At 34.1% G+C, this 26,170-nt stretch overlaps 1 protein-coding gene across 3 annotated transcripts; it reads right to left on the reverse strand.

Moving 5' to 3' along the window:
• Nucleotides 1–767: 767 nt before the first annotated feature.
• LOC127879571 (uncharacterized) lies at nucleotides 768–24,725 on the reverse strand. 3 transcript variants are annotated; one of them, XM_052426514.1, is made up of 16 exons: nucleotides 24,204–24,725; nucleotides 23,501–23,591; nucleotides 20,629–20,710; nucleotides 20,016–20,107; nucleotides 16,273–16,518; nucleotides 15,784–15,855; nucleotides 15,039–15,185; nucleotides 14,637–14,684; nucleotides 14,297–14,365; nucleotides 14,081–14,152; nucleotides 13,054–13,162; nucleotides 10,994–11,208; nucleotides 10,649–10,782; nucleotides 8,689–8,957; nucleotides 7,989–8,130; nucleotides 768–7,880 (listed from the first exon to the last, which is right to left on the reverse strand). In XM_052426514.1, the coding sequence occupies exons 3-16, from the start codon at nucleotides 20,668–20,670 to the stop codon at nucleotides 7,417–7,419; spliced, it is 2,121 nt and encodes a 706-aa protein (XP_052282474.1). In that variant the 5' UTR covers nucleotides 20,671–20,710; nucleotides 23,501–23,591; nucleotides 24,204–24,725; the 3' UTR covers nucleotides 768–7,416. The 3 variants fall into 3 exon arrangements, with proteins under 3 accessions (XP_052282474.1, XP_052282472.1, XP_052282473.1); XM_052426512.1 differs by having other exon boundaries at nucleotides 7,989–8,957; XM_052426513.1 differs by lacking the exons at nucleotides 20,629–20,710; nucleotides 23,501–23,591; nucleotides 24,204–24,725 and having other exon boundaries at nucleotides 7,989–8,957; nucleotides 16,458–16,518; nucleotides 20,016–20,081.
• Nucleotides 24,726–26,170: the final 1,445 nt, after the last annotated feature.

Genomic DNA, 26,170 nt, shown 5'->3' on the forward strand with positions numbered 1-26,170 from the left:
TAACAGTGTTTAATCCTTACCTGGTTGTTTATTGATCCTAGTATTCCTACATAATGTAGGCCATTATCTTATTCACAAAATGAAAGAAAATTTCTGAAGTTTCTAGAAAGACACCAGGAACATTAACCGACGTTTTTCAAATAAACAAAATGACGTTAATGCATTTGATTGCTTTATTTTAGCAAGGCTAAAATTTATCTAAGTTTACTCATGAGTTGGATGGGGGATTTTGACAATTCATTCCTGATGATGGGCTGAAACGGTGTTCACTCATGTGATTTCAAATGTGGTACAACTGCATACATTTGGCTCACCTTGATTTTGTAGTAAGAATTTCATTCAAACTGTTACTAAATGCATGTGTTTAATAAAGGCGTTGCCTATTTGAGTTTCCTAGTGCTTACAAGTGACTTGTAAAAATTTACACGACGAGAGGCAACGTTGAAATTTCATGTAATATCTGTCATTGCTTTAACTGGTAAAATAATGACAGTTCATTGTTGTCCCATTCTTTAAATATTGACATTAAAGTATACGTTACGCAAACTATCATTATCCAATTTTTACCATTTTAAAGACTGTAATTTAACATTCAGTGCTCTACGACAACCGTGTTTTCCGTAATATTCATAGAATTAGTATTCATATTATCAGATTATAAAAAGGCAACGGGAATAGTAGCTATCTCGTCCATTGACAATATTCGCGTCCTTCTTCGTACGTCTTTCATTAATTATAGATGATAAGATAAAACATCAACAATGTAATTTATTTTGTAGTCCTTATTATTAAGAATGCACACAGCTATAAGCAGGTATCACAGAACGATAAGTAATATGTAATCAAAGAAGCCCTAAAACATTTGACATAACAAATGGTAAACAAACCAAAAGAAAACAATGTAAATAAACAATAAAATACAAACCACAAAGCTCAAGTGAGTAAATATAAAGCAATGAAATGAGTAACAAACAACAACGAAAGAGTATCGCGTCTTTGTTATGAGATGCATGTATACAGTATTCTGCAGTGTTTTGAATGGGAGCATTTAATAAATAGGTGCGGACCAATCGGGCTGCAAGTAGAAGGACGAGGCGATTTTCACGTACAGTTTAGCACCACCATTATCGTCTTCTGTTTCTTTATCATAACCAAAAACTATTTTTTTATAATGAAATGTGGTGTATATGTTCAAAAGCTGGTTGATGAGTTTATATATATCATTCGTGTGAATATTTGCCATGCTTATACACACTGAAATATGCTTAAATCGTTCTAGTTTTGGCGTCACTCGTGACAAAGTACAATTAAGTGCAGGAATGATCCGAGTTAAAAAAAAAGGAAAAAGTTCATGAGAGGCTATGATAAGCCCGATTATAATATATAATTAAAAAAAGTGTTTATATATATTATCAATGATTCTTTTAAGAAAAATAAATACATACATGATGTGAACATTTTTATGTCAGATAAGATGTTGTTGTTTTAATGCACAAATGGCCATTTCAAGCTAAAACAAGCATATACTCTGGTATAAAAGAATGTCCGCCACATGCTCAACTAAGATATTGCAAATATATTATATATATTATAACATTTTTGTATATTATGTCCGTACAGTTTGAAAGTGTAGCATTTGTTCATAGTTTACTTAAGAATGTTGTCACTCTTGTTTTTACACTAACATTCAAGCTTATTTCCTTACATTATTTGTGCGAATTTATCATTCGTCATTCTAAATAATATATGCCGATATTTGAAAGCCTAAATATACTTGTTTAAAGATTGACAACAAAGACAAAACCAGATGCAATCGAGAATAATAGCATTAAGGACATGTCCTAAAAATACGTGTTTCTTTGCGATGAAATATTGTTATAAAGTGAAAATCAAATTATATTTCGAAGTTGAACGAAAACCGTTGAAGTCCATCCAGATTTATACTTTATTCACGTGCATTTATTTACGACTAGTGTTTCCAAATATGTATTGAGTTTTGATAATTAACTATAACTATTTATTAAGTGATACTATAATATAAACATGTCAGATGATAATTGTTTTGAAAACAAACAAATGACTAAAAACATACGTCCTTTGCACGAAAACATACGACTGATATCTACTGGAGTTTAAGTGATCAAACTCATATTTTTGTTGTTTTATTATACATGAATATTAGCACTGGAGTTACCACAGAAAGCAACGTTGACTGCACATTTGAAATGATTGATTTGATACAACATATTGATCAATTTTATTTAATTATATAGGAACTAGTTGCTTGGCAAACGAAGGATGTGAGTTTTAAGCCGTTTGATGTGGCGTGTAAAATGCAATACATTAACGTAGGCCCATATAAGAAACCTACTATTCATTCATTATACACACATACTCTGTACAACTGTTTACCTATTCGCATCATTCAATCAGCACCATGCAACAATTCAATATTTTACGCTATTGGACTCTCGTACATCAAATATATTCCGAACTGGACTGTCCAAATTTACAAGATCTTTAAAGACCACACACGTTATGGAAGTAATTAAATATGCCAGCAAAATAAATATAAATAAAAAGGAACAGAAAGAAACAATTGTATCACGAATTACATAATTAGGGCAATAACTAACAATACATAGCAATGATTTAGAAAAATGCAAACAACAGAGCGACTCAAAAAGTGTATTAAATAGTCTACAGACAATAATATAAAAGTTAAACTGCTACTTGCTTAGGCACAGTAGAAAGCCCCGAAAAGACAACCAACTGTTTTGAGAATCAGGAAAAAGGCGAACATTAGCTAAAACTATGCAACAACTTAAAAATAATAATCATACCGCGATACAAGATCAAAAAGACATACTAAATGATAATTTACACTTTAATAAAAATCTTTATAAAAAAGAAACACATATAGATTTAAACAATTTTGAACGTTTCCTTTTTTTACATATGCATTAAAATAAATCCAGAGCCAACGCAAAAAAAAACAAAATTATCTATCAGAGCATTAACGCGCTCAAGCAATGCTAGACATAAACATGTTCAGAATCAGTTGGTCTCTCTGCAGAATATAAACAATTGTGAACGTTTCCTTTTTTACATTTGCAATAAAATAAGTCCAGAGGCAAAAAAATAACAAAAGTATCTGTCAGAGCATTAAAGCGCTTAAGCATTGCTAGACATAAAAAACAACAATAAATGTTCAGGATCAGTTGGTATCTCTGAAGAATTGTTTAACATATTTTCGACATATATTAAGCAACATGTTGTTAGCTCTTAATTAGTCATCATACACCAATAACCTTACAGACCTGCAATAACAAAACATAGTACCATTAGTACCAAAAACCCGGAAAAGACACCGTTTTTATCGATAACTGGAGGCCTGTTTCACTTTTAAATGTTGATTATAAAAAAGCTACAAAAGTAATTGCAAACGCATACAACCTTTCCAAAAGCTACATTTATACTAAAAATTAACGAATATTTCGTAAAATATTTCGTAAAATAAAGTTAACCCATAAGCAATCAGTTTTTCCTATAGCAATAGCAAATATGTAAACGCTATATGTAGTGTGGTAACATAGATTTAACGAGATACACACACTTCTTTTAATTTTTGTCTTCATATATTATATTCGAATTTACTGCGACGATATCCGAACATCTATATACAAATATAAATCCATGTCATTTATATAGCGCAAAAAATATTATAAAAATATTCTATTGCGCTTCACAAACACTGCACATGGGTTATCCGTGAAAAAGATTGAACAAATGAGTTTTAAGTCTTGATCTAAAACATCCCTCATTGTCAATGATTTTTAAGTGGCTTGGTAGATTGTTCCACCACTTCGGGACAACAGCTAAAGATTTATCCGCCATCTTAGTTCGTCTCCAGGGAATAACAAGATTACAGTCACTTTGTGATCGAAGTCTATACCGACTGCTTGCTGGGACAAACATTTCTTGCGAGTAACCAGGAGCATAACCATGGACAACACGAAAGACCATAACCAGGACTTTGAACATGATTATAGCTTTTACTGGTAGCCAGTGGAGTTGTTTCAAGAGTTCAGCACTTGGTTGACCAAATGACGCAAAAGGACCACTCTTGCGGCATGATTTTGAGTCCGCTGAAGCTTTTGAATTTGGTAAGCTGGTAGATCGGTGAATAAACCATTGCAAAAGTCAATATGGGAGTGTACAAGACCATGCACTAACACCTCCGCTGACTTCTGTGTCAAATGCCTGCGTATAGCTTTTAAATTACGCAATTGCATTTGGGCAATTTGGCACTTCTTCGTGATGTGAAGGTCAAGGGTAAGAGTGTTGGTTATTGAAACACCAAGATCTCTCACACGGTCTACTAACTTAACCATGCATTCTCCAACACTCACACTTTCTGTTTTTGATTGGTTCATTTTAAGCTTGGAAGTTGTCATCCAGTTTATAATATCATTGAGACACTTATCAAGTTGTTGTAAAACGTATGCTTCATTTTCATGATTTTCTGCCTGAATCTTGAATGCAATCTTGTGGTCGTCTGCATAGCCATACAGATAAGCTGGATACTTCTGAACCACCTTGTTGAGGGCCGATATATACAGAGTTAAAATCACTGGTCCAGCACAGGAGCCTTGGGGGACGCCGAATCTCAAAGGCTGTGTTAGATGAAGATTGTTTAATCCAAACTTTCATTGTTTTGTTAGTCAGGTATGACTCAATCCATTTCAATGGGGTACTTTGGATTCCAAACTCATTTTGGAGAATTTGAATAAAAATAGGAATATCAATAGTGTCAAACGCAACACTTTGGTCTATCATTATTACAATTGTTATGAGGTTTTTGTCTATGGTTTCCAAAAGGTCATTGTACATTTTTACCATGGCTGTCTCTACTCCATGATGTTAATTTATGAACAGACGCGAGATTGGCTTCGGGCAGCGACGGACGCACGACGTAGTTTGCATGTTATATTCATTGATTTTGATTATTTATGTGGCTGTAAATCATAAACTCATTACAAATCAAACCGGATTTATCAAAAGAATATTCATTGGCGAAAAAGTTAGACTTTTACAAGAAATTACTAAACAAATGGATGAAACTGACAATGCGTTGGATGTGTTTACTATACAAAGAGGGGCCATACCAGGATGCCTTTTATCACATAACCTTTATATTATTTGCTTGAATTGATGTCTATATACATTAAAATTAACATATAAGTCAAATAAATACAAAATTAATAATGGAAAACTTTAACAGTCACTTTTTTGATGACGCCTAATTCATATAACATGTTCAGCGTACATCGTTTGAAACATTTGACAAAAAAACAACATAGAATAATTTGCAGCAGTTTCCGGACTCACATTCACAAGCATACATTTAAAATCCATATAATAGGGGAACTTAAAATTAGCCCAATAGAGTTTCGTAAACACACACTTTATGGAAAGAATTTAGCAACGAATCAACAGAAATAATGTCATTAAATATTCATGAAACAATTTTGCTTTTGTAACGTGTTTAAATTAATGAAAACGCTGGAAACTATCGTTCATTTGAAAAAGTACATTTTTTTAATTTTTGCAATACCAAAGCTTGTATATCCATTAACAGTTTTACCAAGTCCATCTTAAGACATCATTTCAAAACTAAAATCTCTACGTTTGTAATTGTTGTGGAATGAAAAACCAGATAAAATTGCAAAAACAGCGCATCATTCACGAGTATGCCGATGGTGGTCTATAAATTCTGATATAGACATATTCTTACAATCCATCAAAGCCAGTGGCATTAAAAGATTTTTATTTCAACAAGACTAAAACCTGATGAAAATATAAACCAATAAGTAATTATGTCGGAATGTTGATTTTTAAATCACCTCATCACGAAAAGAAGTCAAGTAACTAAATATTACATCCAAGTGCTTAAAAAACATTCTTATGGATTAGATAGTGTCTCTTTGAAACAGATGACATACAAATACAGAAAAAATATCTGAAATAATTCATTTATAAAACATCTTTACTAAAACATATTTTAAAGCAATATATTTAACATGTATATGATTTTAGGAAATGAGAGTTTTACAGTTTACCAAATATAATAAATCTTTATGAAACAGATAAAACATGCTTGATAAAATATCCTTAAATCGCCAAAGCACTCACGTTAAATGCAAAAATAAGCTAAAAGATAACGATATCATTTATACAAAACCGCACTACGTGCTCAACAAAATAACACAGCATAAAAAAGCTTGCAACAAGTTTGTAAATCACTTATAATAAAACACAGATCCGGAGAGTTCTAACAATTTTATAAATGGGAAGTCATGCTTATTAATCCACATATTTACCGAAGAACCATCTTAACCCAACCAGTCAAATCACCTATTAACACCAAACTTAAAAACGTCCAATTTAAATGCCTCGTGCACATTTTACCAAACAATTCATACATCTATAAATCCCATCTCGTTCGTTCAACATTTTGCGATTTATATTATATGCACTTAAAAACGAATACTCACATAGTCTGGGATTGTTATTTCATTCGAAGGTGTTGAATGGATATCAAAAACTTAATTTACAAAAAGTAAGAAAGGTTTGAAAACATTTAATTAAATTTTGCAATTATAGCATTACTCAATATGACTATAGCTGATTCCAACAATGCGCACGTTATAAACTCCGAAGTATAGTTGGCTAAATATTGTATCCTTAAATGCAAACAGGAAAAAGCAACACCAAAAAATATACGTTTGTGTCCTTTTTAAATAATATACTTAAACTTGAGGAATTAAGCGACAACATAAAATACATTGCATACATATTATATACGCGCTTTTTTTGCTCAACGAATGCAACTAACCTAAAAAAACACACACTTTTATATACATGTACTTTGTAACGTAAGTCGACATTCCTTAAAGCAACATACTCTTTTTCTTTTTTATGATTTTACCAATATTTTTATGTACTTTTGTAAAGCTATTTCATATTGGTTAACCTTTAAATCATGTTTGAAATTGTTTTAAACACAATATATTCACACGAACCACGGTCTTAGCTGCTGTAAACCATAATTTATGGCTAAGAATGTGTGAAACAAATGTTATAATTTTGTGTAGTTAAACCATAATATGCTATATGCAAAATAAAATATTTTACGGTGGAAATACAAAATGGAAACAAATCGTTAAAATCCTTCACGACAAATGTAATAGTTATTTTATATTTGACCTTTTGCAGATTCGTAAAAATGTTTAATCAGATTTTAAAACACGATATAGATTCTATTTATTTTCTTCAAAAGTTGTGTATCATATTTTTATTAAATAATATGACCGCTCGCGCTCAAGCCCGGACTCGACTTTTGTTTACTTTGGATCAAGTGTTTGACATATGGGCTTGTACAGTATAGCTTAACTGCTCCAAGGTCCTTTTGATTGAATGTATATCTTTCGCCAAATCTGCAATGTTCGGAATGAACGTTTTCAACTGTGAAATACCAAACTCCTGTAGAATCCTCGTTACAGGTGTTACATATACCATACCGTCGGTTGTTCCCCCCACAATAATTCCTACGCATGCCAGTTGTCCATCACCATCTTTGACGAAAACGGGTGCACCTGAATCACCATTTGTAGCAAACAATTGTCCAGATGGCTGCACTTTAATTTGATTCCAAAGTACGCAATGATATCCTTGAAAATCGAGGACGTCTTTAATTACACTTAATTGTTCTGTGATGATCAAAGTACCATTGGTAAAGCCCGAAGCCTTTCCGAATTTGTAACAACGATCATTGCGTATGCTGGGTTTTAATGTCTTTCCAGACTCAAAATCAATATCTGAAATCACAAAACAGAATGTGAGACCGTTCATGGTGTTTAGTTACAAATACTTGTGGTATAGTAATATCAATGACGGCGAGAAAAAAACACATACAAAATGGGTACCTATCTCTGTTTCGGGAAATTTTCCATCAACAGGATGTCTTTCGTTTATTTGTATAAGTGCCAGGTCGATTCCTTCTTCACGCTCACTGCCTTCTTTCTGTATTGCCTCAACAAGTTTACCCAATAAGTGGGGATGTTCTGGCTGGAAAACGTCAATATCATTTAAAAATGAATCTGAATGAATGAATCCATTGTTTGCCTTACATCGTGCATGTTCTTCCTTTGACAGCATAACGTGAGCACATGTCAGTCCACAGAGACCGTAGGTACTGTGCTCAACAAAAAGACCAAGGGTACCATTCACAGCAAGTTGAGCGCGTTGAATTTGACATCCCATGCGAACATGCGGATGCTTCATATTGGCGGTATTGACAAATGGAATATACACGCCTTCTTTTACTACTACTGGTATACCGTCATACGATTTTTCAAATGGTTCTTCATTGATTGGAATGTAGCCCTTTGCATGTACATATAGAGCCAATCTAGCTTCGTATTGTAGTGCATTGGTAGCACATTCAGTTTCTTTATTCAGTGTGTAATTACAACTTTCTATTATACTAAGATAACGATGTTTGTTCATTAAAGCATGTGCATGTCTCCCAAAACATACCCGAAGCATTTGAATTTCGTGTTCTTTCATTTTTATTCCAATGTTTCCTGATATTTTATAACGACTAATATCAATTGACTTAATTACCCAATCGATACGTATATCATCTAGATGTATGGGAAGATTATCCGACTGTCTTGACACCGTCACGATAAAAAATACGCTCGTAACATCGTTTTCTTTGTATGCCGGATAAACGTCCACCACGTGTTCAAAATTATGTATAATGTTACACAATTTTTCACATTCATATTTTAATTGGTCAGACTTGATGCCGTGTGATGCACATAACGATTTGAGATAATCTTTATCAGGCATCGTGTCATGCATCGGTTCACTGAAGTTTGTAATGGCAACTGAAATTGAGAACCAAACATTAATTATGATAACGACAACAGCTGCGGAATAATATGTTACTATGAAAAGCCTGAACACTATAATTCAAGGGAAGGTATGATTTGAACAAACTTGGAAGAGCGCCGCAATATGATGCTACATGCAATATATATCACCTCTGAGACTTGTCGTTATAGAGAGGATTTGGAAGTCATTTTGCTATACAACTCTATAGTTATTCCTGATGCTTGGGCATTTTCATCCCAGAGAAATGACTTAACAAATGTATTAGTAGACCAATAGACTATGTTATACACCAATAATAAACACCCTGGCCCTCATTTGCCTAGGGAAGAAGATTTTTGAATTTGTCATTTTAAAGCATATTTTTCGTTCATTGGACCTACGTATTAAAGAGACCAAACCGATTGAAATTCGAAAGTAGGTCATGCAACAATCAATCCTATAAAGTATAATTTAAATTATCCTAGCTGTACAGGTGGAGAAGTCGTGAGAAGATAAATTAAAAGGCCGCGCGGACTGAAGGAAGACGGAAAACTTCCCTTGGTAACCATAGATCAAGCCAATCACCAAATATGAAAGCCTTGATCTTCGCGGTTTCAGACAATATATTGGAGATATGTTAAGTTATTTCCCATATAATCAAAGCCCCAGTGTTTTATCAAACGCTCCAGACATATACATATCCTCTGACGAAGTGCAATGAAGTGCGAACTAAGTTTTTGATGAAACTTGGGTTCGATGAAAGTCTGTCATAACAGTTTTAGTGATAGTATCTAGGACGAGTTGAAATCAGGTTAAAAAACAGGAAACAACGTCAAATCTTAGAAAGACACTTATAAAAAATAAAGAGACCATATTTATGCATCAATTATGATGGAACCAGATTAACGTTTTAATCTTGACATTATTCACGCCAAGGTCGAAACTGGGCACTTAATTATCAAAACTCAAAAGTAACATTTAAAATCTTAGAATAAATTTGTGTCCACTCTGCAAAAAAACAACAACTCTTTTTGAAATTTGGTCTGAATGTTATACTCCCGTTTATAGCTTCTGGGTAATTGCGTCCAAAAACTATTTCAACAGATAACAACTTACATAAACCGAATTATTATTGTGTAGGAAAGATGTATTACTCAATCTCTTAGATACTTGGTCAGAATGTTTAACTTCACATGAATAGCTTCTGTGTCATTTACGTCTAAAAACTATGTCACCAGATAGAAACGTACATTAACCTCGTTAGTATTCTTAAGTCAAGATTTATGACTCGATTTCGATGTTGAGGCCATATTTGTTGTTTTTTTTGGTCAGGTAAGTTCTAAAGTTAGATAACAAGGTCAAGTTTTCAACAATCGGTGTCCGTGAAAGCAGGCGAATGCTTAAAGGCCTGTTGTTCAAATAATGTGAACACAAAATGTACTTATACTTTCCTTCAATAAACCCCAAAAATTGGATTAAAACGCTATTATCACTGTAATCGATAGAATCAAACATACGTGGACAGAATGTTCCTTTAATGCTGTATTCAAAAACACATGGATTGGCCGTGAAGATCTATTGATTGTTATTGATGAAACAGTCATATATCTGTGTATGTCAATAGCCACAACCGTAGTTTGGCGTGTTTAACATAAACCTATTTGGAAACGAGGAAACCTGAATTCGTTGAATAGTTTATAAATACCAGAGCCGTCGAACGGTGAATCACTTGACGGATGGTCAGTCTCTTCATTGGAGGCGATATCGTCTGCTGACAATATTTCGTCATCGGGGCTATGACGATCCCTGATCACGGACAATCCCGTTACAAGCATGTCACTATGAAATACAAACACATCGGCAATAATGGCTTTATTACTTAACACAACAACAACAAAAAATACACGCAAATAATTAGGCCAGTTTTAATGCAAGGTCAAGGTTTCAATTATATATCAGTTATGTACGTCATTAAAATTCTTTCTTTGAGATTTTTTTTAAAATTTAGAATCATACATATTATTTGTTGTTTTGAAGACACTGCCCATACTTTTCTTTGCTGAGAGCATGTATGCCAGAGTACATCACTCTCTCTTGTTCCTCTAGGCTCTCTGAGACCAGTGGTTGTGACTCCATGTCCTTCTTTGGATCTGTCTTATGAACAACCATTTTTCCTAATTCTATTTGCCGAGAGAATTGATCATCCGAGCTCTCTGGTTCCTCCTCTAGTGTTTGTAACTTCGTGTTCTTATCAGACTTTGCCGTCTGTAAAAAAAAGACCAATATTTTACCAGCTTGTTTTAATTATTTGATTATCTGGTTCTTATAATCATTTTTCATACTCACAGGTTTCATTTGATGCCAGAAATGTGCGCACATACATTTGAAAGAAAATGACAACTGCCCCACTTGAATCAGAATTTTCGAAAATGTTCGTTTAAATAATGTCCTGACAAGCACATTTGGCGTTTCCGGGAACGAAGGCCAATATTTTATTATTTGTAGTCAACCACTATTTTACTGAGCTATTTGACCAGGCTCAACAGAGCTCTTATAAGGATAGTTTATTTATTCGTATGAAAACATTTTACATTTTTTCCTTCATGCAGACCCAAAAACAAGTTGCATTTCTGAAGTGTATGGTGGTGATAAATGTCAAACGAAATGTATAGACAGTCAATCTTACATACTCAATGGATCTTATACTCTGGCTATCTTCTTCAGATATCTTGTCTGTTTCGAGGAAACAGTAATACTGAACATTTAAAATGGTCCAATATAGCCATTATATGCATCTTTTGACGATTTAAAAACCTGAAAATTATAAAGTGTTGCAACGCGAAACGATTGTATAATTTTGAGAGTTCTGTTGGTGTCGTTTAATTTTATGAAACTACGAAGATTGCTTATATAAAGTATAAAATACGTCTCCATTGTATACTTGGCAGGATGGTCGAGCGGTATAATTGGTTTTTACTCCAGGACTCCGGGGGTCACTGGTTCGAGTCCTGCTGCGGGCTATTTTTTTTCTCTCTTTTATAATTTAAGTTTTGACTTTTTACTGGAGCGTTTTAGATCCAATGTTTACATTTATCAATATAAAGCATTTAATAACAAACTTCAAAACATTCCAAAATCTGTGAAAAGGCCCGTTTAAGAAAGAAATCTGCATGTTGAAGCGCGACTACAGGAAGTGTTTTGCTTTATTAAAATTTACGTGGGGCCATCAAGGCCCATGACCAATGGCCTAAATTCACTTTTAGATACTTGAGTGGTCTGAGCTGGGAGCTTATGTTTCACATGTATAATATGTACAAGGCGAAAACGTGTTTTTATAGATAAAAGTCAGCATGGATGATTTTGATGTTTTCTTTATCTGTTTTAAACAAAAACTTTAGATTTATCCTTTGTGTGCATTTAAGGGAACTTATGTTGTATTATTATGTATTAAGCAATACTAATATTACATTAATAAGTAGGTTCAGATTGAATTATGCACTAACAATTATAGCACTCAATATATAGAAATATTTAAATAAAACAAAGCAATCAACTTAAAGCGACAAGTATAAGAACTTAACTCAAGCACAAATTATACTAGAGATGCGTGATTATAGAGCCAAGACTTAAACAAATATGACATGATTACCTGTATATTGCCTGATATTTATATGTTCTTTTATTAATCATATGTCTGATACCTCTATATGAGAACATGTATGACATCAGTTAATTGTAGTCTAAACCCTCTCTACTGTTTCAATACTATGCAGTGTATGTTAAATGTATGCTTGTGGACAAATATTATTATCATGTTTGACACTAATTATTTGATTATTATTACAAATTTAAAGCTAAGATTCATCGCAATTTTTGTAACGGTTCATGGTTTAAAGACATGAGTAAATTATTTCGTTGTGAATTTACAAAGAATCCTTTGAAATACAAATATGTAAAATAATTGTTAACGTTGAAACATATTGTTTAAATAAATGTGTTTACAACTTTAAACAAAAGAAAGCTGTACTGCGTGTTCAAACCATTATTGAATGGAAAACTATTGCAATTTACTAATTAGCTGTTGGAACGTAACACATTTTAAACACTTACCGTCATATTCACCTTATGACCGCCCAACAGCATTTTAAGATCTTTTTGAGTCTGATCATATTCTTGTTCCAAATGCGCTTGTTTTTCAATCAACAGCTTAAGTTGGTGGCTGAAAAAACAACGAAAACTTTTCGATAGTTGTCAATACTTATCAAGCATAAACATTAAAATATGTCCATGTATGGAAAAGTGTCATAGATTTGTATGTATTTGAGTGTGCTGCGAGTTCACTCTGTTTATAAATATATACGTTTATTATATAAAATTGGCTATTCGCTCATAAATGTTGTTCATTGTTTCTGTCGTTCTACATCTTATTGTTCGAAATAGGATATGCAGACCTATGCTAAACGTTTGAACGTTTAAAAGGTTTAAAACATTTGTAAAGTTTCTAACTCACTAACTGTAACGAATCCCGCTAAAAATTCCAAATTACATATGTTTGGCAAAAACTCAATATGTGGTGTGTGAATCCCTTTATACGTAGATACGTTTTGGTTTCTCACTTATGATCACATATAAGCAGTTTAATAAATTAATTTACTGGCTGCGCTTCACTGCACAGGTAACTTAAGCTTTTATTTTTTTATTGCATCCACTTTAGCATGACTATCAATAGTTAATACATACTGATTGCGGAAAAATGTACACCCATGTGGTAAATCGACATATTGCTGACACCATAATATCCATATTTTGTACCATAATTGTGTTTACCCTAACCTTGCTAATCAGCTGAGTCAAGCGATCGCTTTGTATGTTTTAGCTGTTTCCCGAACATCATACAGTATTTATGGTTAAACATATTTTTAATTATTGTGTAATACAAACATTCTCAAGTAAGTTTGTTTCAGTAAACATTATAACTGAGTTAATGTCGAATTGATAAAAACTATACTTTATAAATATACATGTTATTATATAAGTAAGGTTTTAATGTTCAAATTTAAACTTTGATAAGAATCTCTTTTTTTTAATGCAACAGCGATTCCAATAGTGAACGCTTGATAAAAACAAAGGACCAAACCTGGGTTTACATCTAACGCCTAAGGTCAAAGCAGACTCTCGTCTCAGTACATCGACAGTTTCGATCAATGTGCTGCAATGATACAACAGTTTGGAAGTATTCATATGTTTTCGTGTATTTCAGGTTTAAACGTTGTATATTTTAAGAAAAGTTGGGTTGAATAGAACTCAGGCTCATCAGTTCGTTGTAAATAGAGACGATACTACGAAATCTTACTTCAGTCTGTGTCGCAGTAATTTCGTCATCTTCTTTAGGATGATACTGTGTTCTGCTAGTGTATCAGTTCTGTAGTTGTGTAATAAAAGGCATGCAATACGTGCAGATAAAATACTTTAAAATATACATTTTATCGCAAATGGTTCCAATATGGTAATGTTCATAAGACCATTATTTATTTTAAATGTCTAATATGATAATGCAATGAAGAGCTAAACCATCACATCTCGCGATTTTAAAATATGAGACATTTAATGATAAAGCAATTGCTTATTATAATGATCATGACAACATTTTACAACGTTATGATATTAATACAGTATTTTAATGCGATATTTACTTTCGCTGCCATTTATTTCTGTCCTCGTTACTGCGAGACTTCACAGACCTAGAAATGTAAAGAATATATAACACGAAAACTAGTAATTATTATGGATATTATTAAAATTCGTTATTAGGATAATACTAATATTAATTATTATTATTATCCTTCTTCCTCTTCTTCTGTTACTTCTTCGGCAGTTTCTTCTTCTCCCCCTTCTCCTCCTTTTTTCCTTCTCCTCCTCCTCATCACCATCATAATCATCATCATCATCATCATCAAATATACCATAAAATTGAAGACATAACTCTTTTAAAACAGTTCAAACTGTTTCAAAATGTTGATTAACGAGACAAATACTGTAAGTCTATGTAAAAAGACAAGACATAACACTTTATAATTAGTTTTTACTCAACGTACTGTAACGAAAAATTTAGTTTTTTAATTTCTTCTTCTCTGTTTGTTATATTTTGCTGTAGGAAGTCCATTTCCTTCACTAAAGTTTTCTCGTTTTTGTCAAAGATCTTTCTCATATCTTCTATTGATTTAGCTATCGGCAGTTGTTCACTGAAATCGATAACAACCACCATAAACCAAGAACAAGTTTTTTATCATTCGCAGATACGTTTCGGTTTCTGACTTATAATCACATAGAAGCAGTTTATTTAATTAATTCACTGGCTGCGCTTCACTGCACAGCCAACTTAAGCTTCTCTAATTTTTTTTTATTGTATCCACTTTAGCATGACTATTAATAGTTAATACATACTGATGGCGGAAAAATGCACACCCATGTTGTTAATCGACATATTGCTGACACCATAATATCCATATGTTGTACCATAATTGTGTTTACCCTTACCGTGCTAATCAGCTGAGTCAAGCGAGAGGGTATCATATGTTTAAACTATTTTCCGTATATCATAAAGTATTTATTTTTAAACATATTTTGAATTATTGTGTAATATAAACATTCAAGTGATTTTTTCAGTAAACATTATAACTGAGTAAATGTTGAAATCTATGAAAGCTATACTTTATAAATATACATGTTAGTATATAAGTTAGGTTTTATTGTTCAAATTCAAATTTTGGTGAGAATCTCTTTTATGTAATGCAACAGCGATTCCAATAGTGTACCATTGATAAAAATGAAGGACCAAACCTCGGTTCACTTCTAACGCCTGTAGTCAAAGCAGACTCTCGTTTCAGTACCTCGACAGTTTCGTTCACTGTGCTGCAATGATACAACAGTTGGGGAGTATTGTATTTATATGTTTTCGTGTGTTGCAGGTTTAAACGTTGTATATTAATTTTTGGAAAAATTGGGTTCGATAAAACTCAGGCGCATCAGTTCGTTGTAAATAGAATTTTCGAACGAGTCGGTACTACGAAATCTTACTTCAGTCTGTTTTGCAGATGAAATACTTTACAATATTAATTTTACCGTAAATGGTTCCACTTTGGTTATGTTCATAAGAATATTATTTGTTTAAAATGTCTAATATAATAATGCAATATAGAGCTAAACCATCATATTTCGCGATTTTAACATATGTTACAATAAATATTAAAGCAAGCGTTTAATTATAATGATTATGCCAAAAATTTTACAGCGTTATGCTATTAATACAGTAAGTAATGCGAAATTCACTGTCGTTGCCATTTGTTTCTGTCCTCGTTACTGCAAGACTCGAGTTGTTTAATTTCTTCTTCTCTTTGTTTTATATCTTGTTGTCGAAGGTCCATTTCCTTCACTAAAGTTTCCTCGGTTTTCATGATCTTTTGCATATCTTCTAATGATTGTTGTAGGAGTTCCTTGTCCTTTAATAAAATTACCTTGTTTTTCACACAGATCTTTCGCATATCTTCAAATGATTTTTCTATCGGCAGAAGTTCACTGAAATCGATATTAACCATTATGAACAACGAACAAGTTTTTGATCATACGCTGATGCCGCACCAATGTTCAATCAGACTCTTATGCAAATGGTGTTGCTTATTTGAGCAACTCGATAGGATACTTTAAACTTATAAATGTTTTCGTCTGTACTTACATTAGACAAACTCACATTTTTCGTTAAATGAAAACTTTTTATATTGAAAATAAACCGTGTATGATAAGAAATACATGTATTGCATACTTCTACTTTTATTTGTTTAAGATCATTTTCCTGTTTAAATAATTGAAACTAAAACATGAGAAAGTTGAGTTTGTTGAGCCTTGACCAAACGCTTGGTCGCAAAACACAATGGGAAAAGGTTTTGATTCTTAGAAAGACGTCGTTTATTTACAAGCGCAATCTGTTTTCATCTATGTTGCACATTTGATTTATAAGCATCAAATTAAGTTTGTTTAACTGGGTATGTATTTTTTTTTAATTTATGGTAAGTTTTTGTTTATGAATTTAAATTTAAACTAATTATGCAATATGTAAATGTTCAAAGCCACAATATATTTCAAGTAAAGATACCAAGTATCAAAACTATAGTATAATTAAAAACTTAAGTTATTTCAGAAGTTATCAATGAGTCATTTAGCTAATTACTGATGTATAAATTATTCACATAAACAAGAAATTAAAAAAAATCTACTCGAGCATCTATTTTTTTTAACACAGGAAACTATCGATTTCCCGCCATCACATGATCTAACGAACCTATCATGTTTTAAATCCACTGGCCAGAGGCCAGCGGGGCTAATGTCATGGTCTTGTGTCTGTCGTGCGTGCGTGCGTCCTTGCGTGCGTGCGATAACTGTTTCTTTAAACATCTTCTTCTCCTAAACTGCAAGTCCAATTCTGATAAAACTTCTCACAAATCGTTCTGGGGTGAACCTCTTTCAAATTTGTTTACATTATGCCCCTGGGGTCAAATTTGACCCAGCCCCGGGGGTCAATAAATTGAACATATGCATATATAAAGCCTATTTTGTGCAAAGTTTAAAAATCTACTTGTCCTTAGCCATTGGGCCTAATGCTACCACATTTGGTATGTTGTGACATTTAAAAGTTCTCTACTTTGTTCAAATTATGCCCCTGGGGTCAAATTTGACCCTGCCCCGGGTATCACACAAATGACGTTTGCTTATATAAAGCCTATTTTGTGCAAACTTTAAAAACCTTCTTGTCCATAACCGTAGGGCCAAGGGCTACCAAATTCGGTATGTAGTGACATCTAATAGTTCTCTACTAAGTTTGTTCAAATTATGCCCCTGGGATCAAATTTGACCCTGCCCCGGGGTTCACACAAATGACGTTTGCTTAAATAAAGCCTCTTTTGTGCAAACTTTAAAAACCGTCTTGTCCATAACCGTAGGGCCTAGGGCCACCAAATTCGGTATGTCGTGACATCTAATAGTTCTCTACTAAGTTTGTTCAAATTATGCCCCTGTGGTCAAATTTGACCCTGCCCCGGGGGTCACAAAAATGAACAAACGCTTAAATAAGGCCTATTTTGTGCAAACTTTAAAAATCTTCTTGCCCATAACCCTATGACATAGGGCTACCAAATTTGGTATGTAGTGACATCTAATAGTCCTCTACCAAGTTTGTTCAAATTAAGTTCTGGGATCAAATTTGACCGTTCCCCAGAGTCACAAAATTGAACATATGCTTATATTGGGCCTATTTTGTGCAAACTTTAAAAATCTACTTGTCCATAACCTTTTCCTACCAAATTTGGTATGTATTAAAATCTTAAAGTTCTCTATCAAGTTTTTTTTCAAATTATGCCCCTGGGGTCAAATTTGATCCTGCCGCGGGGGTCACAAAAATGAACATACGTGTGTATGCTTAAATAAGGCCTATTTTGTTTAAACTTTAAAACTCTTCTTGTTCATAATTATAGAGCCTAGGGCTACCGAATTCGGTATGTAGTGACATATAATAGTCCTCTACCAAATTTGTTCGAATTATTCCCCTGGGCTCAAATTTGACCCTGCCCCGGGGTCACAAAACTGAACATATGCTTTTATAAAGCCTCTTTTGTGCAAACTTAAAAAATCTTCCTGACCATAACCATTGGACCCAGGGCTACCAAATTTGGTATGTAGTGACATCTTATAGTTCTCTACCAAGTTTGTTCAAATTATGCGCCTGGGGCAAAATTTATCCATTGAAGGCTCCCATTAAAAAGTTGTTCAAGAAAATTTGATTCGTCAAAAAACATGACCACAGGAAGTCGTTGAACTTTGCATTTTTATGCGTTTTTGCTATTTATTCATTATGGGATGAATAAACTATTTTCTTCTCAAACTAAAAGTTTATCAAAATACACTTGGAATAACTTTTTAATTATAAAAGATAAATGCATACATGTCGAGCGTGAAAGGTAGACCATGTTTACTATTCATAAATGTTAATCCTTTACCAAACGACACATTTTGGACTGTCCCAAATTGAAAATGATTGCAGACGAGAAATAATATTGTAACGGACTATTTATAAATTGGCTGGGTGGGGTAGAAATCATTGTGATAAAAGGAGAAATTGCTCATCACGAGCAATTTCTCCTTTTTGAAACCGGAAATCATGTTTTCAAAACGAAAACAAACTCTTCAGAGTCTATTGGAACGTCAGATGGAAAAAGTAAAGGAACGTAAGGTCAAGCTAATTGTTTTTCATGATATCTTTATAAACCTCACGCCATATGCAAGTAGTGTTGCCATGATCGCAACATCTTGATGAATTATAATTCTTTTTTTTTATCTCATAAACATTTACTTTGTTTACCAAACAATCTCTACAAAGTTATCATTCCTACTGCCTTTCGGCACCTCATGAACCTGAAAAACTCGTAACTTTATGTTTCCTCAGGCAAATATCTTCTTTGTACAATAAACAATTTCTTCACGTTAACAATCCTGCTACACTCAATAATGCCTCAAGAATGAAGTAAAGTTCAGGTGATCTACGTCATTAGGTATTTTGCATATGTCATGAACTATATAAGTAACAGAAACTTTGAAACCTACAAACACTTTTTGGAATTTGGGAAAAAGATTCACGATTGAATGAAGGAACTTTCATTAATCTTGTAGAACATGCGTATATTTGATCTTCAGCATATAAAAATATGTGAAATAGAAAAAACGACAATATATTTTGGAGAGATAAATGTACCTACGTTATAAGCAAAGGACCTGTGCGTCAATTCCCGGGCTTTTTAGTCTGTTTAGTTAACACCGTAGTAGGGTTTTTCATATATAAAAATGCTCACCCTTCCAACTTTAAGCGCACAGTGGAACGAGGGATAAAAAGAGAAAGTCACATGCTTGAGTACATTTCAACCCATGCGCATTGCACGTTTTTTTCGCATAAAAAACAGTGGAGCGATACAGGGCCATCATAGCCCTCTTGTTTATGTATAACAGTCGATAATGATTGGAGAACTTACCTAAAATGGTCTGTGGATATTTTAGATTTTAATATTTCACATTCCTTCATAAGCTGTTCGTTTACGCCCCAGTCCATTTTAATTGTTTTTTCCTGAAACAAGTGCCACACACACACACACATATATATATATATATATATATATATATATATATATATATATATATATATATATATATATATATATCCATTATTTGCTGTCGATAGAAGAAAAGGGATAAAATAAAGGAGACGCCAATGTTCTCGCACATGCATCCTCGAATAAACGGAAGAAAACGTGCATCTCATGTGTTTTCTATATTAATGCATTTCAAAATTTCATTCTAAAAGTCGTCTTAATTGATATGACAAGCATAAGACTGCTTAGTGTTGTGTATGCGGTTTCCGCCTAGAGACCGGGAGGTCCCAGGTTCGATCCTTACTCACGTAATCTCCCCCTGAATATCGCAAGTTGCGGTTGTGCTCAGAAAACGGAATCGAGAGTGCCTCAACAAGCCTTGTAAGGCGTAAGATTGATAGAACATAAGTAGTATTTCACGAGAATGAAGACAGGCTGTATTGTATGACGATGGTTAACAGATTTATAAGTAGCATTTCAAATGATAAAGCCTTACCGTTAATGTTGCGTCCGCGCTTTGTTCGCGGAGAGCAGACATCTTCTGTCGAATCGCGTTGTGACTATCCCCGATTAACTCACTGAAATTGTCGCATTTATAAGTGGTGAACGCAAAAAGTTGAAACTTTATATCACGGTAGCAGATAGTTCCTTTTATGATGTTCAATATTTCCCAGTGGGCTAATATTGGCTGAGTCAATCAATACACAGGCCTAATAATAAAGGCAGATTCATGTTAGTGCGAGTTCCCGTCGCTTTCCGATATTTTATTCAAGAGATAAACCTCTGATTTTTGTTTAGCAGTCGTTGAATGACTTTTAAAATACATACAACTAATATAAAATAATACGAAATAAACTTATAATTATCTGATCACAGTTCGTTTTTGAAGTTTTCTACAAGTTTCATATATTTTGCTTTTAGAGGAATAAATTCAGTATTAATTATGTCCTATTTTTCCATTTTACATGTTTTTACAAAGATTGATAGATCTTTCGTTTGAGGGGTCGACACATGTCATCAGAGCTAGATTATCGTATCAACAGAGTGCAGACAAAAGTTTTCATAGGCATACCAATTAACGCTTTCAATCACTAGGGACATCGTCTTCATTGGAGAGAATGCATTCGTGCCTCTATAGCTAACATTTAGACAATATCTTTCATGCTTAATTAAAAACCCGTTATTTTTCAAGTTGAAATCAATATGTTTGTCTTATGTTGTAAATTTTGTTCTTCACATGTGTACTTTATAAAGAAAACTTATTGAAGTCAATGGTAGGAAGATAACAAATTACAGACCCTTATTCAGGTCATCAATGTTTGAAAGATATCGTTATAGGAAATTGTAAAGAATTACAATTTCGGGTCATAGGAAAATATGTAATTTGCAAAATAAAAAGTCTTCTTCGGCCTTGTCCTTTTTTAAAGATTGTATGTACCATATACGAGCACATGTATTGTTAAACAAATTTATGTATTAGAATTACACGATTCTGTTGCATGTAATAAATAATTTGTAAATAAAACAACAGTAAGTCGTACAATAGTTTTTTTGTTATAAGCAATACAAAATGAACACATTTATTCTAAATGAACATACATGTATTTGAAATAAATAAAATCAGTCGTTTTGGGCAGTAATCTAATGTTCCACATGCAGTAGAACGTGCGAGTTATTCGTTTATAGCACGATTAATTGAAATTGTACACTACGATAGATTTAACGTTGATCTCATAAATATACAATTGAAATACGTGTTCGATTTAGGTAACGAATATTGTGAATTATTAAAACGGATATTCGAAGACATGTAAAGACCAGCTTAAATTTGACTTATACTGATTGTCTAAAGGTAATTTAACAAAGTCTGCGAGTGGTGAAGCTGATAATCGTCGTCATAGGTTTTTTCATAAAGTGCATGATGTTTGTGTACAATTGTATGTTAAATATCCGCAGTGACAAATTGTGCAGCATTAAATGAACCGAGTGTGTAACAATTTAACTTGAAACACTGAGGAAAGAGTTAATGTGAATACTACGTTAACTGCTATTGTATATACAATAAGGTAGGAAAAAATATGTAAATACATATTAAAGAATTAAGAAATTATTCATGAAGAATGTATTGTTAAACAGTTCAAAAATGAAGCAAGAATTACGGTGTGAAAAAAACTAAACTCAAACTCGTGACGTTCTGTTTACATTGATACACCACAACAACACAGTGATGGGCTAATGTTATGCAGCTGTTTTAATGTATCGCTTTGACGGCATCAAATGTTTTATTGATTCCCTCGCATTTTTATAATTTCCTTACAGACGATGTTGAATGATGCGCAAACATGATCGAGGGCCAGATTAAATCTATAAAAGACAACATGTACCGCAGTTGTTTGTTTATTTGTTTTCCTTTTTTTTAATTTACATGTATAACATCGTTGCTCCATTATCTGTTCGGCTTAAAAATGACTCAGCTGACGAACCACATGTGTTAATGAGTTCCGGTGCACATAAGATCTCATTGGCCACAGCGCTTTGTTCGTCTTGCCAAATCATTTCTTTGGCGAAAATATACTCTCATATACCCCGGGAACAGAGAAACCCGGCCATGCTCCGGTGTACTTTTGGTATATTTTCCTTCCCACGGTTCGTTGTATTATACTTAAGAGTACCTGATGTACTTTTCAGTAATTCTTGCGCCGACAATTACCAATGGAGCCTTAATAATATAACTAAAGAAATAACCCCATATGTATAAAAACAAATATATATTCATATATATGGCTAGATATGAATGGAGATGCTATTTATGATACAACTAAACAACTTAACAAAAATTGTTAAGCGATTGTATGAAGAGAAACATATATCATCTATGCTTATATAAAAGCAGATTATCAATTCAAATGAAAATTATCTGTGTTCCTTGTAAAAAAGCAAACAACGTTCAGAGTTCAGTATTTCCGGTTCCGAATAGGGTCATAAAATACTGAGGTTGTTTGTCACAGTACCAAAATATTGATCCATTAGACAGTGTCAACACATGATTGTAAACATATATTTGCATACCTTACGTTTTGGTTTGTATAAGATCGTATAGTTATAGACATATTTAAAAAAAAACACTTTTTCTTCATGTTTTCTTTAAACTATTTTAAATGATCTTTTAAATGATTTATATCATATGCGAAAAACAAACAAATTTGAAATCCTCCTTTCTGCAAACGATTTAAATCATATCGCCCTTACATACGCATTTTGTTTGCTAATTTTGAGTATTGTAACTTGTATCATACGCCTGGGTATGATTTACATGCTGTTGCTAGGCGAAAACCCCAACTAAACAAACGAACAAACACATATCCTACCTGGTGAGGTAATATCCAACTTACTGCCAGATAAACCGATGAAGCCTGGGTTATAAATACTGCACTCTGATAAGCGAGTTTTATCTTCTACCTGAAATGCATTAATGTATATTTTGGATATTCTTACCAAACATTTTGAAGTACGAATCAATGTGCATAGTTAAGCGCGACACACTGGGAATCTATGCACAACTTAATTACAAACACACGTGAAATATAACCAATGGCGTTGTTCGTTGAATATCATTAATATTTATTTGTTCTATTAATATTATAATTGCATTTAAAAAATAAGATTAGCATTTTCTATTGACGAAAAATATATCAAGTGACGACCGGAAAATTGTTCTACATAATTGTAGAATTAAACGAGACTTAACTGTAAGTTGAAGTTCAATTGTCATTCTATGAGTAGAAGAATTAAGGAGGGATGAGCTGAGATAGTGTTTAGGATTTATGAACCATTATCCATTTATGAAAGAAAATGCATCGCATTTATATACATGTAGTGTTGTTTTTGTACTTATTCTTCATTGTAGATGGGTGGGTGGCATTTCATCCCACCTTAAATCTTCTATTCATAGAATTACAATTGAACTTCAACTTACAGGTAAGTCTCGTTTAATTCTACAATTCTATTTCGTACGAATTAACTACGGGACGAAATAAGATTTCAAAGCTTATAATGGTTATAAATCACTACCTGAACAGTGCCTCAATCTTCGGTTGCCAGCACAACTGAGCTGAAATCCTTTTAACTCTCCACGGCAGTGTCCTTTTTATAGAATTTGGCGAATGTACAACTGTTAGACCATCCCGCAGTTTTCAATAAAACATTAATTGGAACTAGTGCACGACTAGGTCTGAAGTCCTGTTTGCAAAATTGGGTTGGAAGATTTTCTCACTGTATGTGAGTTAATTATTCCTTATATATGATAAATCACCGAGGTGCTTGTCCGTCACACCGCCAGGAGCCTCAAAATACCGAATTTCAATATGGTCGCCGATTACCAACGGCACAACATGATCCGAAGCACACAGTCGACATGGTAATGCACATTATTTTGATATAATTTAAATCACGACTAGGCCAAAGGAAACGATCAAAATCGAAAATCCATATATAAGACGACAGTTGAGAGTCGATAACCTAATGTCGTCGGTCTCAATAAAAATTACGCATCTTCATCTTGTGACAATCCCTTATACGTTCTTTTGGATAGAGACCGACGATAGGTTTTTAGCATACGGTATTCTTTATCAAAAAACATTTGATCCTCGTTATCTTAAACTCGCTTATCTAGAAACTCTGCTTATGTCAAAGTAAATCCCATGTCTTAACTTCGATCCTTCTTTATCTCACAAGGATTTTGATTGTTACATTGTATATATCAAAAGGATTATCTTGAAAATCGGTTATTGCAAACTTATTTTGAGATGAATTTCATGTTCGTGTACATGATTTTACCTGTACAATCCACACCTGTAACAGCCGTAAGGTGTGGAAAGTAGGACTCTGATGGCACAAATCCGCAATTGCCTAATCAATGTATTGTTGTGAGGGTGTGGCAGTGGGTTTCTGTCACAGGTTATTGTTTACTGCCTGCGTACATGACGGCCGGTAAATGTACCACGTGTTACAATGCGGTTAAGGCCCAGTCTCACTATGATGCCGGCGAAGCCTCGGTGCGTGATCAGGCATCTACCGGGATGAACCGGGGCTCTACCGGGATGAACCGGTGCTCCAACGGAATGAAGCGTGCACGACCGGGGACAACCAGGTCTCCAACGGGTAATTATAAAAATGTTAAATACCTCCGGGACGAACCGGGAGTCACCGGAAAGGACCGGAAACGACCGGCGTGGCATCGGAAATTACCGTGACTGCACCGGGAACAACCGGGACGGCACCGTAGCTCCATCGGGACCCAAACAGACCACAGCAAGCCCGGTGAATGCCGACGGAGTCCCGGTATAGCTACGGTACATAAGTAAACCGGCGCTCTGATGGTGCCGTCCCGGTTGCTCCCGGTGCAGTCCCGGTTGTTCCCAGTGCCAAGCCGGTCGTTGCCGGTCCTTTCCGGTGACTCCCGGAGGTATTAAACATTTTAATACTTTCCCGGTTGAACCCCGGTTGAACCCGGTTAAACCGGGGTGTTGGCGCAGCTCTGCCAGGGTCTGATGCCGGTATAGCCCCGGTGAGTGCCGGCGAAGTGACGATATACCAGGGTTCTGCCGGGACGCTGCAGGCTTTCACCGGGTATCATTCGGGGCATTACCGACGACAACCGGGGCTCTGTCTGTGCTTCACCAGGATAAACAATTCCGAGGTTGACCAGGACTCTGCTGTTGACCGGCTTCAACCGGGGCGGCACCGGGAAATAGTATGACCGCGTTAAAAAAATGCTAAGAATCATCCCTGTTCTTGCCGGTCGACCTGCGTTCGCAAACCGGGATGGACCGGGGCTCTACCGGCAATAGTGAGATTTGGGCTTTACTTTCGGTTTTCCTTTTCCTGATTTCGTCTGCGGGTTTCGTCGAATGTTCATCTCCAACTCCAGATATTTCCAACTATTGTTTATGTCATTACAACTTCGAGATAATGACAGTCTACTGTAAATCAAAATACATTGCATTCGTGCAATTATATAAGCATCATACTTGTAAAAT

The sequence above is a fragment of the Dreissena polymorpha genome, chromosome 4, assembly GCF_020536995.1.
Source record: "Dreissena polymorpha isolate Duluth1 chromosome 4, UMN_Dpol_1.0, whole genome shotgun sequence".
Taxonomy (NCBI): Eukaryota; Metazoa; Mollusca; class Bivalvia; order Myida; family Dreissenidae; genus Dreissena; species Dreissena polymorpha.